Below are 15,474 nucleotides of genomic sequence, written 5' to 3'. Positions count from 1 at the left end.
ACGCACAGGGGGTGCTCAATTTTCCGACGTCGATTTATTGTGGCAAACGACATGTTACAGAGCTGCGCGGGTGCTGACGTGAGCGCAGCGCCGCAGCCAAGCCTCGCGCCAACAAGGGAGCATGGGGGAGGCTTCACTTCTGGCTCGACTCGGACTTGGAGGTGGAGGCACGCAGCGAGGAGATGCGACGGCGCTTGGCGATTTGCTCCTGCCGCTTCTCCTTCGCCTCCTGCAGATTGACAGTGAATGAGGGGGAGGGGTGATTAAACCGCTGTTGCAGCAAACGCACGTCATCCAGACGACGAGTGGACTATCGACTTGTGAGGGCAACTGGTACAGAGGGATTCCTGTGACCAGCTCCTCAGCAGAGGGGAATCAAGAACAGTAATGCACGGGTGCCATGAACATGCACTTTGAAGAGCTCAGCTGGTAGCACAGTTAGGCTTCCAATCAAGAGATCGTTTTGGTGTTTTCAGATTGTACAGCATCTTGTTCAGTTGCACAACACACAGCTCAACTAGAAAACACGTGTGAGCTATTAGACAACCGTTGAAACTTAGGCACAAGGGATAATTTGTTTAAATTCCAGACATTCATCACTCGAGGGTCGATAAAATAAAGACCAAAATCTGAACATCACTTGTTGGAACAGTGGCTCTTCTATTAACTCAACGGTTCTGAGCACAGGAAGAGGTAATTTCTATCACTGGCTCAAGGCCTAGAACACAAATGACCACTGCTCAAATAACCGTTTTGATTTTGCAATGGTGTCAAATTCAGGTACGGGAAAAAAAACTCTAACATATTTTCGCATATCATTTTCTCACGAAAAAGATGTTTACTAGCTTTTAAAAATATACATGTTCGTTGGGAGAATTTAATACCAACGGCTTGGATTTATGACGCCAAAAATGGTGCAATGACTCCACGTGACCCAACCAAGCCACACGCCTGGAGTGTCAAACCCAATTTCCTATCGCTTGCTGTGCCTCTCCTTGAAACAAAACTTGCAACTGCTTGCAGTGCTGGGTTTAATTTGATTTATGGTGTTCAAAGTTCGTATTTTTTGGTATCAGTTCCAACAATTTTCCCGTTTCACGAGAGCACAGGACACGGGCGGGATGCAGATTGTGGAAGGCACTTGAGTGAGACTGATTGGACACTTGTCCATCGCAAGCTAAAAAATTACTTCAGTTTCACTCCTTTTCCAGGACAATAGTTTGTTAAAGCATTAAAGCACAATTATAGGGCCTTCATCATTTACGGTGCGCTCTAATTTTTTTTAAGTCGAATACGTTTGATACATCGACAATACATCTTTGGGATAGAGGCCCTGAACTTTCCCTCAAAAGCACTCTACTTCCATGAATATTCATTGCAATCTAGAGGGAGCGAGGGAGACGGTGTTGTCGTGTAAAAGTTAGGTGACACAGACCAGGTGTAAAAATGTGTAATTACTGCTGTTGACTACCCCCTGCACTGCCAACAGCATTTAAAATATATTTTGATTTAAAGCTTTCGTGACTGCAGGGATTAATATTCTTGGTTCTTTCGGTAAAGTCACGTAGAAGGGAAACAATAAAATAATAAAAATATAAACCAATAAAATTCTCACGAAGTTTCGACTGCAACACAAGCAATCATCATCAGGTGTGAAAACCACAGCAAGAAAATCTGCTGTGGTTTTCACACCTGATTGCTTGTGTTGGCAGTCGAAACGTCGTGAGAATATTGTTTTATTTTTTAAATTATTTTATTATTTCCCTTCCACGTGACTTTACCGAAAGAACCAAGAATAGCATTTAAAAGCTTCTAACATTTCTCATATTATGGGAGCCATTGAGAATGCTAAGGGAGTACTGTGGTGACCCCTTGTGGTTATGTAGGGGTTATTGTTTGGCACAAAATTTATAGTGTATTGCTCTCTAACACGTCATGCATAGCCGAGCAAAAACTATCTACACCGTGACCTGTGCAAGAGCATGACCAAAGTATCACCACTCACGAGATGCACATACCAGTGCAAAGCCAAAGTCACACAGTTAAGGCAGGGTCGAGCCAACAAAGCATAAGCCACGGGATCCAAGGCACAGTAATCCAGTAAATACTCTGGCATGATGCAGGATGTAGGCTTTTAACTCGAGGCATAGAACAAAAATGCTTAAAGTGACGGTAACCTCTGATCATGAAAACATTACAGCTCCAGACGGAAATCGTATTGAGTGCCATGGCCAATTGGAGAGCTATGACCTGCCCGCTCCACTAAAATATTTTAGTTTAAATATACACTATGCGGAGATGGTACAATCACACAGAAGTGTATCACGTAATGCCGAACTGTTTGGAAACGGTGTGTTTGTGGATCGCACCAGCCATTTCACTCCCCGTATTAAAAGCCGTGTGCTTATTTTTCCATCCAATAACTGAAAAGTGGTGCTCTTGTTCATGAAATGGCACACAGTGTTGTGACTTTATCCTAACGAGTAAAATTCTTAAATTCTTTGAGCCATCAAGAATAAAAAAAATTAGCCGGAACAATGTGCAGAAGCTCCCATAATCTAGACTGGCACATCATTCACTCATACTAGTATCTAGAGTCAATGTAGAAAAGCAATCTTAAGAGTTCGTACATAAAACCTGGCCCTTTAATATATTAAACATTTCTGCAATGACCAATCATTACGCAGCCCATTAGATAAAAGAGGGCTTGAAACACGAATGCCAATTGAATATAACTCGAGAGAGATTGCATGTTAAAAGTCTCCTCCCTCGCGATTTTTGAATTGTAATTCATTATTCAGGGTCGTGATTCGATACGAAAAAATTGGGTTTATAACTATGGTGAAATGTAACCCAAGTACCTTAGGGGACAAATTAATCCATTACATACCACATACGAATCCAAAATGTTATTGACATCACAGGGTAGATTTTGTATGCATTATATAGTAATACTCTAATTCAAAGATTAATCCATGCACATTTACATGCCTATAATAGACTATAAAAGCTTTAATGAAACTGTGATTGGCCAAACATCTCAAGCATTGCACATGTATAGACAGCCCAGTTGTCAATCCACTATTAGAAAAGGGGTTTGTCCCATGCTGTGGATCGTAGAGGTTGACTATACTTCACCACGCCAGTTCGGGTTGAACACAGGAAACTATCAAACTAAACTATTTCACTATTTTTCCAGATAAAGCCTAGAGCTATATAGCTCTTTTTTTCAGAAGCGACCTGGCCACAAATGATAGCTCAAACTTAGTGGCTTATCACGTGGATATTTATAGCAGCCAAATACCCAAGTACAGTACAGCAAATTGACTGCTGCACTGCCCCCTGCTGCCTGCAACGGAGCTCTCCTGCAGCAGCCCGCGATGCGTATTTTACGCATGGTTGTCGCCCACACCCAAGCACAACTGAGGCTCGACTGCTTTTTTGCTTCGGGAAAACCGACGAGATCGAGGGCACATTCCGGGCGAGTTGCTCTAAAGTCTTGAAAACGAAGCGAGCACGACCCTCGGCAAAACTAAACCAGCCGGCCCTCCGTACGGAGCACCCAGCACATGCGGTGGGCGCGATGCGGCCGGCCCTGGCCCTCTCACCTTGAGCCTCTTGGCGAGCAGGCGCGCGTACTCGGCCGCCTGCTCCTTGTTCTTGAGCGTGCGTCGCTTCTTGAGGGCGATGCGGCGGCGCTTGTGCTGCAGCACGCGCGGCGTCACCAGCCGCTGGATCTTGGGCGCCTTGGAACGCGGCTTTTTGCCTGCGCGGTCAACGATCGCAAACAGCCCCGGTCCATAAATGCACGCCCGAGATTTATTTTAACGAGCTGGCCGCCACTCGTTGCTGCATAAGCTTATGTGGCCCGTGAGAGACGAACGGACTGTTCGATGTGTGACATTTTGTAAACGGAAAATAAAAAAAGGCCGCCCTTTTGTTAAACCACTGCCTGGCCGAGGGCCATGCTGTGTAATGACGGGGGTTGTTTGATGATTGGTGAAAGGCAAGGGGTACTGCTGAGGGGACACACCATTGTCACACATCTAAAGCAAACAGCTACTGGTTTTTATTTAATCTTTCTTCACCCAATGCATGCATGCACTTAGAGATGCATTTAGTAGTCTTGCATGAGACACACAGCAGGCAGTCAATATTTTATTTAGTCGCAGGTAATCAATTTTTGCATGGTGGCTGATATGAGTGCACAATGGCTCTATTAGACCGACATTGAAATCTTGTGAGATAAAATATTAAATTCTCACTTTAGCCCAAGGATTACATCAGTTTGGTCACAGCAATGCCATTTCAAACATTACAAATGACATGCTCGTACCAATCAATTCATGCGCGGGGCCAGTTCAATACAAACAAAAACCTATAGAGCCTGCACAGAAAAATACGCACTCTGAGAGCAGATTTACTGCACAAAAGATATTGGAGCAATTCATTCAGCTCATAAAAGCAGACCCCTAGTGACCTTGCCACTGGAAGCTGCCTCACTGGGAGGAAAGAAAACAAATCCAAGCGTATGCATTCCAAAGGCACCACAACCACTTGTGAATCATTAAGCATTCAGCAGGGCTTCCCACCAACAATTCTCTGGATGTTTTTTTAGTTGTCGAGCCCGCCTGTTTAATCGTACCAAATGGAAGCTGTTTTTTTGCCCTTGTCAAGAGTGGTTGTTTATCTCGAAGAGACGTGTTCATTTAAAAGCGTGCCATTGAAAAACGCTGCATGCTATTGTTAAAACATGAGCATTTGGTAAATAGATGAAAAAGCATTTTATTGACAAAAAATTACCAAAATATAGCGGCACATTTTACTTGTCCAACCAACTGGGATTTTTTACATTTTATTTACTAAAACGATGCCTCTCCAGCATATTGATTCAGAAATGTATCGAATCACTCAGATAATATCTTTACAAGCCCCAATACCATAGTGTACCTATATATGTTATCAGCTGTGGCTATTGAACCCACTACATATTTCACCTGAGGTACCTCTATAGCATTCTGACCCATCATCACAGTGCAGTGTTGGCTCTATGCCCTGGTGGCTCGGCACATCAAGATTCGCATGCCGCCCCTCCTCGCGATTCGATGCAGTGTCACAATTCGGGGTTACCACTCGTGGATACAGGGACCACGTGATACCAATTACATAAACAATTATACAAAAAAATAATTCATACTTAAACAATCCAATACATGACAGGTGTCATCGACAATGATTGTATAATGAATGTAACAATTAAGATCACATTCAATAGTCTTCACAATCCTCCATTAACTCGCCCATGCTGAATTAAGTCTTCCATCTGATCTCACTACTCCTCTCCATGCCAGAAAGTAATGCCTGCTATTGAAGCCCCCATTGAACCTAGGCTATGGAAGGTCACCGTTTCTCCTCTGCTGCCCCCAATCTGAAATTCCCCCCAGCCATCTGTGCTGTTAACTCCCTGTCCAAGTGCAGGATAAAGACCTTCCTTTTTTGCTCTTGATATGACCAACTGCTTCCATGTACAATATAAATATCCACATCTGTACAGGACCTTGAGGTGCAGTCACATTTAGATGCTATATTGATCCAAATTGTCCTGTATTATATGCATGTCTAATACCATTCACCGCTCCCGAGCACCAAACCACGCACCTTCCTTGGTGAGTGGTCTCCTGACCACGTATTTCCTCACGTCGTCCTCCTTGGAGAGGTTGAAGAGCTTGCGGATCTTGCTGGCACGCTTGGGTCCCAGGCGGCGAGGGATGGTGGTGTCGGTCAGGCCTGGGATGTCCTTCTCGCCTTCGCAACACCAAAATAAGCAAAAGTTACACCTGAACCTCTGCATGATCCACAAACTCAACCTTCAAGCCGATGGGTCAATCACAATGCAAATACACATGGTAGTGAAATTCTGATGTCACCAATGTTAGCCAAGGCCTGGAATTTAAACCGAGGCCGCCAGGTTCACAGCACATCGCCCTAACCACTGCAACGCAATTCCCAAGGCACCCCAGCCATGCTCTCGAGGTCAGTGATGACACGAGTAAGGAACTCACCTTTTTTTTACAAGATTCCAGTACAGAGCGCGAGCGAAAAAACTAAACTATTTTACCAGGTAAGGCCCACTGAGCTATATAGCTCTTTGTCAGAAGCGAACTGGCCACAAATAATAGCTCAACAAAGTGGCTTATGTGAGAATGTGTATAGCAACCAAATGCTCTCAACGCACGCTTCTAAATGTGGAGCGAAAAACCGGAGAACCTGGAAAAAAAATCCACGCAACCACAGGGAGATAAAAAGGGAAGGGGCACAAATTCCACGGACAAAAACCCAAGGCGCGGTGCTGACGGGGCAGGGGAAAATGAAGAAAGGTGGGCTCGAGGACTCACCCTTCTTGACGATCACCAAATTGAGCACGCTCAGGTTGGCGTCGACGATGCAACCGCGCACCGATTTGCGCTTGCGCTCGCCCGTGCGACGCGGGCGGTAGCACGAGTGGCCCTTGCTAAGCAGCAGGCGCACGCGCCCGTTGGTGAGCACGCCCTGCTTCATGGGGAAGCCCTGCTTGTCGTTGCCTCCGCTGATGCGCACCACGTAGCCCTGGGGGGTCGCAGCAGCAAAGAGGGGGCGAGACCAGCCATAACGTGAACGTGGCAACCGCCAAACGTCAGAGGCGAACAGACGATCTCCCGTGAGGGGGGAAAAAAAGAGCATAACCGCTACACGAGGGCAAATAATATCAAGCATTTACCTAAAAAAATCCAGCTCATGTCTCAAGACTTTGCAGGGAGGTGTTGTTTTGAGAAATTAGATATCTAACATAAATACAGCTAAAAGCCAAAATATAAAACTAGTTCCCTTTATCCAACCAGGAAAGCATCGGTCATTATAACTTTTCCAGGAAGATCCTGCATTGTGAGTTTTGGTAAATTTCAGGTGGTAGGAAACCCAAGTAAAAAAAACCCATAGAAATGCATGCATACATTAATAAACGTGCACACACTGATATCACCTGGGCAGAGCACTGAACAGACACTACTAACCAGGGGCGGAGCCAGGATTTTGACTTTGGGGGGGCTGACTTCAATATTCTGAGCTATCCAGTGTATGTTTTCCAATGGGCGCCACAAATGTATAAAACAAATTTTATTGGATTTGAACGCGGAGTTAATTAATAGGTCGGAGCCGCTGACGTGGCTAATAAGTTCGAAAGGCTGCCGCTCAAGCAGCCTGCAGGGCAGCACAAGGTGGTAGCCTGCAGGGCAGCAGCACAAGGTGGCAGCCTGCAGCATTTTGCAGCAGCCGGATATCCGGTTATCCCGATTACCGACTTTCCCAAAATTTCAGGGGGGGGCTAAGCCCCCCCCAGCCCCCCCTGTGGCTCCGCCCCTGCTACTGACACTGTTCAAATCAAGCCAAATATTAAACAGCGGACTCAATTATAGCCAACAGAAGTCTGCCCAATCACTGATGACTGTACTAAAACCATTATAATTAGTTTTCACTTCAATTGGCCAAATTAAAGTGATGTGAACTAAAAATTACAATTTGACTGCATGCACCATTGATCTGTAACAAGGCATGCTATGAAGGGCACCACTTTGTGTGGATAAGTCACTTCCAAGGGATCTCCAAAGCACTTCTGTAAAAACACAGGCTGGTGGTTCTCCAACACACAGGATTGGACGGTTCTGCCAGTTCTAAATGGGGTCACCATGTTCACAGCTCAGCGAGCTAACCACTCTGCCGCCGCTGCCCTCGGCCAAATACATCCAAATCTTGAGAAGCACTGCACTTAAACCATATTGCATATTTATGACGTTGGTGGCTGGTTCTGGGATTGACCCTGCGCTAAGCATGTGGTTCAGTTTAAAAAGTCTGATCCCAGACTTCACTAATTTTCAGAGGAGGGCCCACTTTTACATGTGTGTATTGTCAGGGGCCACACATTATGGGCTACAACTAAAGGCCTGCCAGTGCCCCACAGGCCTTGCAATGAAGAACAGTGTCCCAGAGATTCTGGAACCACAATAATCTAATAAGTTTTCGCCAGACCGAAGTGCTGTGTGAACCCAGGCTATTTGACCCAGCCCTGTGCCAGCGTTGAGCCGGCACATTTTCCCGCTGGTCATAGCACGAACACAAGGGCCTTGCGAACCCACAACCCTCACCTTCCACTCGTCGCCCAGGCAGTCAGCGGACACCTCCGTGGCCATGCGCTTCTCGTAGAAGCTGCGCAGCTTCCGTTCATCGTCCACCTCGATGAGCTTCTGGCAGCCCGTGGCTGGGAATGAGATGTTGAGCTGCTCGCACAGGACAGGGAGAATGTGTTTAAAACATAAGCCTTCGCATGTGTACCGGTGTCAATAGGTAACTGGATAGCTCTAAAGGATCAATATTGGGTTCTAATTCTGAACCAGCATCATTAAGGTCCATGGTTCAAGCTCTGGTGCTGGGTGCTAATGAAGTGCAGCCAACATTAATGTATACTATGTATACTCTACATAGCAATATATAATGTGCAAACATTTGTCCAGTCCACTATGGTATTAAAAAAACCTCAGCCATGTGGCTTGATTGACCATATTTCACGCATTGAAATGTGGGCGGTGAAGGCGGGGTCAAGGGAAAGACCGGTTCGGATATCATAGCAGTGCTTAAACCACTGCGCCACCGCTCCCCCCCCCAAAGTACACACATTATTCGACCAAACTTATTGAAGGCGCAGAGCATGGCGACGTGGGAGTACACAAGTACCGTACAACACAATTGATTTTTTTTGCCCTACCCTATGCTTCGCACAAAGTAGCCTCCGTCAGCAGCCTAGAACACCTGTTATGCACGGTTGGTCGCTCATCCAAGCACTTTCAAATCGAATTGCGCAACAGAACTTTAACAAGCCTAATAAAGAATCAAAGTTGTAGCGTACATGATTGCATTGCAGCTTCCCAGCACAGTGCAGCAGTGCTTATTGTTCTAAGCACAGGAATGATCGGGACTACAATAATCACACGATTTAAAAAAATCAAGGTGAACAGTATCTTGAGATAGTGGTGGGAATTCCACATTCCAACGACATGGGCCAACATACCTACAAAGCGGTTCGTCTCTGAGGAAACATAATTCGTTTCCAGATACATAAAACAAATTCCCTGTGGTAGGATAAGATTAACGTTTGAAATATACATTATACCCATTACAGGCCTCAACTAGAAAATTCACACGAACTTTCCAACGAAGGCCTCAATCAAACCACTGTAAGACCACTGTACGGTCGCAATATTAATAACACAATTCACCGTCTGCAAATGTGCAAAGACGCGTGAATTAATGCGAGCGTTCAGAAGGACACGTGCTTTTAAAGCCTCTTAGGCGGCGATTCGCGTGCAGCAGAGGCCCACGAGCGAGGCTACCATGCCCACACACCGCCATGTTACATCAACCACCAAAACCCACCCGAGCCGATCGCAAACAAAATCCACCACCATCGGCACCCATCGCCTCATCGCGGCGACGCGCAACGCGACTCGGTTCGTAATCGAGCTTCCCAAGCACCCGCCCGTAGCGCTATTTGCGCCCCATCGTCCAGCTTGGGCGAAATTAGCGAAATATAACATTACCTTCATGGTAAGGCCGCACCAACCCGGAGGGCCTGTGGAGAGAGAGAGGGGGAGGCGCTCTGCGCATGCGCGGGGTATGGTGGTGGGAGAAGTGGGCGGGTGAAAGGGGGCGGGATGAAAGGGGGGTGAGCGGGAAGAGCATTGAAATCTCGCGATAGCTTGCGCCGGACGATCGCGGTGTTATCGCGAGAAGGCGCGGTTGCGCGTGTAACTGCAAATTTAGCAATAGGAGAGCGCTCAACGTTATTTTTGTTCGGATTACAGGATAAGGGGCCGTCCATAAATGACGTCACGCAATTTTGGACGATTTTTGACCCCCCCACCCTTCGTCACACGGCGTCACAAAAAGTCAGACCCCCCTCAAATATGACGTCACAAAGCTCTGCCCCCCTAACCCCCCCAAAAAAACATTTCAAATCGCTGTAAACTACTGTTTTGTCATTCTAGTGCGTATTGAATGTGGCGCTGCACTCTGATGTTGTAGGAGAAAACATTTATTTAAAAAAAGTCTATTTAATTAAGTAGAAGGTGTTGTCTATATTTATTTAAAGTTGCGCATTTTGATGTGACGTCACATTTCTCAAACCCCCCCACCCCCTCGTCACATATCGTCACGTATGTCTGACCCCCCCCCCCCCCCAGGTGCGTGACGTCATTTGTGGACGGCCCCTTACGACCAATATCATCCATAATACAGGTTTTTACATTAATACAGGTACATTATGGATGCATGCATAATGTACGTTGACTACCATAATGGCTCTCCATTGTAATTTAGAGGCATTCATGAATCCCCCCCCCTCCTTCGCACTTGAAGGGCTCACGAGTGACGTCATCACACCTATCCCCCTTTTCAAGGAACGAAACGGCGGGGATTTCTCCACAAATCTGGCTGCCGCCTGATGAAGCTAGTTGTAATTCCCGGCGAAACGTCGTACACTCAGATTGTAAATGTTGTGGATTTTGTCTCCAAACACACCGGTGGTGCTGTACTAGTAACGAAATTAATAATTGTTTTTTTTTACCCTTTTATCTGGCAACAAAACTGACACCTTTTTTTACAAGGAGTCATGTTTGCATTGATCACAATACCTGCGGTCGGAATGCAAACAAAAAACAACAACTCTGATAATGTATGTGGCACTGTCCTTGAAATTGATTGGTCCGCACCCGAGACAGCTTTCCTTAGAGCCTAGTCTCACGTGGTGTTGGACCAGATGACGCCAAAAGGCGCACAACTCAAAGACAATGCACCATCAGAGTATGAGAGCTCGGGGTAAGAATTTACACCATTGGAACCTCCTTTGCCAGTAGCAAAATATAATAATTGGTTTTGTTGCCAGATAAAAGGGTAAAAAAAAAACAATTATTATATTTTGCTACTGGCAAAGGAGGTTCCAATGGTAGTAACGAATTGTCATGTTCTGTTTACGTGACAAACTTTACTAATTGGCTGTGTCGGGTGGTGGCGGGTTTAACGACACATTTATATATTGACGCGAGATAATCCAATAAACCTGTATTATGGACACAAAAATAGTTGACGACTTGATTCAACTTCTTACATTTAAAGACGTACCCATCGGAAACCGCTCGATTTAAAGATTTCGTTCTTTTTTATTAGAAATAACTAAACTTAATACTGTACGAGGGGAAATACTTTAATTTTACCGTTTTCGAATTATTCAAATTTTAACATCATAAAATGCGTAATTTTTCGTTCAAAATTGCTTTAATCTGAAACATGTCAAAAACTATTAAAAATAGAACAATGGTTCTCGATCAAATTGTATTTGCCGTTTGACGCTCTATTAAACGGGGGAAAAAACCCCGCAATCTTACATTTTGAACGGTTTCTGAATGACACGCACAAACATGTTGACGGGGCACTTAAAATCGAGATTTAAGTGTATTTTAATAATTTTTGCATGGTGTACAGTCTGGAAAGTACCCACATGGCAAATTTCAAGTTTGTTGCATGTCGGGAAGTACACTAAACAGTTTGAACAGACACACATAATCACAACTTTGCCTTTTATATATTTTGGAGATTCAGGTCTTTATTTATACAGATTCCTATTTCATATTTAAATAGAAGAAATCTCAATGGCGATGTCTTGCTCAATCGAGCATTCCGGCAGCGCTCATCTCCTGTTTTACATCCCAGAGGCAGTGGTGGAAATTCCACGTTGCTATTACGAGGACAAGTCTATCTAGAGGATAACCGCTGTTGATTTACCCCCCAAAGTGATACTTTACATACTCTAGAGGGATCATGGGTTGAGTCGAAACCATCCGAACAACAAACCTTGATTTAAGAGGACACAAATGCCTGATTGAGGACTACATCGGCGTTGATGTCCTGACTTTAAATCCAGTGAACGTCCCATTAAACACGCCAATTGTTGGCGCAAAACGTGTTCCGCGTTCCACCGGCATTTTTCCACGTGTCAAGCAATGGACCGTGACCAATTTAGCTTAAGAAACATTTGAATTTTTCCATGAGTAATTCTGCTTCTGCCCCGTGTGTTTTATTTATTGAGACACACGGCCCAGAATCCCGTCTCTCCTATTTCTCTTTACTGCTGCCAATTACTTTATACGAGCCCACTGTGGCTGCAGTGTGTCTGTAATAAAGGGGCATCCTTTTGGTTTACAAATGGTGGTTTGGGCTCGAAATAGGACGCAGTAATGGCGCATTGATTAAGCAATTACAATCGATTCATTCTTTCAAAATACAAGCATAAAATGTCGTGTTCAAAATATAAAATTTGCAATGGGTACTCGATGCGTTTTCGGGTTGTACCGCTGTGTGTTGTTCGGCACGATGTCCGACGATTTACCGCACGTGCTGGGGAGAGCTTCTGCTGTTTGTTCCCTGAGATTCAGTTCCTGAAGCTCGATCCCAGCGCGTGGTGCGAAACGTCGGACATGGTACCGAGCAACGTATAGCAGAACGACCCGAAAACACACTGGAGAGGCGCACAGCACCAACTATCAAAATCTGGGCTGTAATAAATTATCAGTGCATTAAAATTGTAAGCGAATCATAAGGCTAATTTAACATTTAGACTAATGCAAATCAAATCATACAAACTATATATAACCCGGCAAACAGGACAAATGATAGCAATGGATATTATTGGATGATTTAATTCAATTGTGACCTTAAATCGTTGCGATGGCATCGCATTGCTGCGAGAGTGTGTGATCGCCTTTCTATTTGGAAATCCCAGCAAACCTCTTGACTTGTGTCTGTTGAACATATTATGGACGCAGTACCTGGAATAAACACATGCGGTCACCCATGCCGTACCACAGAGGCGAGGAAGCCTGCGTCTTAGTATTGTCTGCGGATATCATTCCACTGCGATTCACAGTGTCGATAATTCGAGACGCCGTGGGTTGACGGCGGAGTGCCGTTGGTTGGCACTTCCAATTGGTGGAGTGTGAAATATGCGTGCGCCAACTTTCTCCCCGAACGGGTGGCACATCCAGTTCCCGTTGTAATCCTGGGATATTCTCCCAGCCTTGGTGTAAATGCGAGCACACGCGCGCGCATGTGCGAATGAATTAATGACGACGCCACTCCGCTCACGTTCTTCCGAGTAAATCTCCACGCAAGCGATTTGATGTAATAGGTAATGTCTCGTTTATTTGTTTACTCAGCAACGTACGCGTTTCATTTCATCGCATGCAACTACAGTATAACAAGTATATCGTATAAATGCACGCACCTCTCAAAACTGCTGTTGCATCTCCGTAGTGATTTTAACGTGTCGTCATCCGTATGTTGACCGCGGCATAAAAAAAACAACCGACAACAATAACAAACATAAATCCAACACCATTTCGCGATGAAGTGAGCGCTCGCACGCCGACACGTATTTATTAACCTTCGGCCAGTGAGGAGGGACAGGCAGTTCTCAAATCTCACGGGCAGCGCCATTTCCCCCGTCTCTCCCTTGTCCTCCTTGCACATCATCAGTTGAGTGGCTGGCGACAGGAGGCAAGCCGCGCCTGGCCCGTGAGACTGGTAATCACCCAAGCGCTGCACCGCGCAGAGCTCGCAAATGTACAGCAGATGTATTGTGAATGGGTTTGTAAGGCGGAGAAGAAGAATAGCTCTCTCTCTCTCTCGATTGTACCGTAGTTTGTTGGGCATCATGTCCAGCGTCTCGCATCCACGTACTCCCAGTGGGAACTGCCCAGCGTTCAGCAACTGAACAACTTAAAGCAACTGAACGCTGGGCACTAACCTCAACAAGCACGTGGTACAACCCGGGAAAAAATAATAATCCACACACATCGGAGAGCTCCGTGCGTCCCATCCGTGAAACAAAACAAAAAATCTAAGCAGTGGTGAGGGTGGGGAATCATTCCCGGAGACGTTTAGGAGAGGGGGAAAAATAGTTGTAAATAAAAACATATATAACAACAGAAACGTCATTATTTGATAACGCAGCAATAAATTATGGGTCCTCGCCGGCTCTTGGAGATTTTACAGGTGCAGTTCTCCCTTCCTCTGGGGGAAAAGAAATGTCACGCACACACGTGTCACGTTTTCGTTCCACAACAAAGCAGAGTGCCATTTCCCCACCCAGAGTAGTCAAACGAAGGTGGATACATTTTCCAAGGTGGGGTGAGGAGAAGGGGGTGACAATAACAATTATTTCCACGTCGTAAATTTTCACAACGTGCTTCGTATTGCAACCGTCTCGAAAAGCATAAGTCTTTTATCATTATATTCTTAGTTTTTTTGGTAAAGTCACGTTGAAGAGAAACAACAAAATAACAAAATATATATAAAACAATAAAAAAAATTCTCACGACGTTTCGACCATAACTCAAACGGTCATCACACCTGATGATGACCGTTTGAGTTATGGTCGAAACGTCGTGAGAATTTTTATTGTTTTATATATATTTTGTTATTTTGTTGTTTCTCTTCAACGTGACTTTACCGAAAAAACTAAGAATATGAATTACTGCAGTCACGAAAGCTTTAAATCAAAATCTTTTATCATTGTTATTGTATCAGTAAGGGTGCAAAACTTTAACAGCGCAGCGGGGAAAATGTCAAAGGGGCCGTCCATAAATGACGTCACGCGATTTTGGACGATTTTTTACCCCCCCCCCCCATCGTCACACGGCGTCACAAAAAGTCAGACCCCCCCTCAAATATGACGTCACAAAGCTCTGCTCCCTCCCCCCCAAAAAATATATATAACAGGCTTCAAATCGCTTTAAACTATTGTCATTGCAGTGCGTATTTAATGTGGCGCTGCACTCTGATGTTGTAGGAGTGTTGTTATAACAATTAGTGTTGTTATAACAATTCTATATTGTGATTTAAAGCTTTCGTGACTGCAGGGATTCACGTAGAAGGGAAACAATAAAATATATTATTTTATTGTTTCCCTTCTACGTGACTTTACCGAAAAAACCAAGAATACAATTCTATATGTATTTAAAGTTTCGCATTTTGATGTGGCGTCACATTTCTCAAACCCCCTCCCCCTCGCCACACATCGTCACAAATGTCTGACCCCCCCACCCCCCTCCCCCGGTGCGTGACGTCATTTATGGACGTCCCCTAAATACAATCACGTTTTCAATACATTTGTCTAAATTTGCATAAAAAAGCGCGCGAACGTAATGTCACAAAATGATGGACGCAATGTGAACAGAGAAACGTGGCATGGCCCGTGGATAGACAGGGCGTCTAAATAATTATTGTGACGCGTCAAAGACAAAGACCCCCCCTCCCCCCCCCAACTCCCTCCCCTCCCCACTCCCCGTTTAACCTTAACAGACTTTTGGGACGAGTGCTGTTAACGAGCACCTA

At 45.1% G+C, this 15,474-nt stretch overlaps 1 protein-coding gene across 1 annotated transcript; it reads right to left on the bottom strand.

Annotated features, from left to right (window-relative positions):
- Positions 1–15: 15 nt before the first annotated feature.
- On the bottom strand, positions 16–9,751 carry RPS6 (ribosomal protein S6). The gene is made up of 6 exons (XM_032968514.2): positions 9,627–9,751; positions 8,178–8,309; positions 6,396–6,606; positions 5,659–5,805; positions 3,609–3,766; positions 16–229 (listed from the first exon to the last, which is right to left on the bottom strand). The coding sequence occupies exons 1-6, from the start codon at positions 9,630–9,632 to the stop codon at positions 134–136; spliced, it is 750 nt and encodes a 249-aa protein (XP_032824405.1). The 5' UTR covers positions 9,633–9,751; the 3' UTR covers positions 16–133.
- Positions 9,752–15,474: the final 5,723 nt, after the last annotated feature.

Source organism: Petromyzon marinus, chromosome 40, assembly GCF_048934315.1.
Source record: "Petromyzon marinus isolate PM22_M1 ecotype Great Lakes invasive population chromosome 40, UKy_Petmar_22M1.pri1.0, whole genome shotgun sequence".
Lineage (NCBI taxonomy): Eukaryota > Metazoa > Chordata > Hyperoartia > Petromyzontiformes > Petromyzontidae > Petromyzon > Petromyzon marinus.
Note: the sequence above shows the minus strand (reverse complement) of the source record. Positions and strands in the feature narration are given on the sequence as shown.

Bases quoted from the DNA above. Each gene is read 5' to 3' on its own strand.
- RPS6 (XM_032968514.2), bottom strand. The intron at 6,607-8,177 runs GTGAGGGTTGTG...GCGACCCCCCAG, and splicing joins GCCTGGGCGACGAGTGGAAG to GGCTACGTGGTGCGCATCAG. The intron at 5,806-6,395 runs GTGAGTCCTCGA...GGTGTTGCGAAG, and splicing joins TTTGGTGATCGTCAAGAAGG to GCGAGAAGGACATCCCAGGC.